Consider the following 930-nt stretch of genomic DNA (forward strand, 5'->3'; position numbering starts at 1 on the left):
ATATATACGATGGCTTTCTTTCACTTCACGTCGACCAAATCCACTCACGAGGTGTTGGTTGGGCCGAGTGTATAGTAGGGGACACCTGACCAAGGTGCCACGCAGTGGGACTGAACCTGGAACCATGTATATGAGTGAGTGGGAAAATGAAAGAAAGGGGCACTCAACACATTCAGTTTGACTTAAAACAACGTATTTTAACTGCTCTAATGTCCCCTCATACCTAAACACCGCTTTATGCTCATATTGCTGCATGTGTGTGTGTGTGTGTGTGTGTGTGTGTGTGTGTGTGTGTGTGTTAGAGAGAGAGAGAGAGAGAGAGAGAGAGAAAGAGAGAGAGAGTGCGCGCGCATATATATATATATACATATATATACATATAAACTTACGGACAGACAGACAGACACACTCAGACAAGTAGACAGACGTAGGAGACGCGGCGGCTGGGTGACGTGCAGACATGCTTATTTGTATAGTAAGTACGTGCGAAATGCTTAACAGTTACGGGGGTAGACAGAGATAGTTTGATATAGAGATGATGAGAAGTGGAAGGAAGGTGAGAGGTGGAATAAGAGGGGGTGATAAACGGTAATAAAGAAAAAGGGAGGCGTCAATGGAAAGAGAGAAAGAAAGAGATCGAGAGAGAGAGAGAGAGAGAGAGAGAGAGAGAGAGAGAGAGAGAGAGTGTGTAGAGATAATACTTGACATATATCGTACATGTTACCAAGACCTGACCTACTGACATTTTTCCTGTTTTTTTCAACTACTGTACGCTTACTATCCCGTTATACTACTTCCCGCGCTGTTTATAACAATACAAGTGCGCTACTTTGTCTAAGAACTTGTGTAGTGTTCTGCTTTTCATAAAGAATGGCTTTCATTTACAACTCGCTTAAATATTTACTGAACTCATCAAACGGAACTTCTCTT

At 42.5% G+C, this 930-nt stretch overlaps 1 protein-coding gene across 1 annotated transcript in view; it reads left to right on the forward strand.

Moving 5' to 3' along the window:
• The first annotated feature begins 508 nt into the window (after positions 1-508).
• Positions 509-930, forward strand: part of LOC106878694 (iodotyrosine deiodinase) — an 18524-nt gene continuing 18102 nt past the window's right edge. Inside the window, exon 1 of the mRNA XM_014927980.3 lies at positions 509-930. This exon is cut by the window's right edge and continues 124 nt beyond it. Within this exon, the coding sequence (XP_014783466.1) occupies positions 871-930 (60 nt within the window). The 5' untranslated portion in view covers positions 509-870.

Source organism: Octopus bimaculoides, chromosome 25 (genome assembly GCF_046866305.1).
Source record: "Octopus bimaculoides isolate indiv1 chromosome 25, ASM4686630v1, whole genome shotgun sequence".
NCBI lineage: Eukaryota > Metazoa > Mollusca > Cephalopoda > Octopoda > Octopodidae > Octopus > Octopus bimaculoides.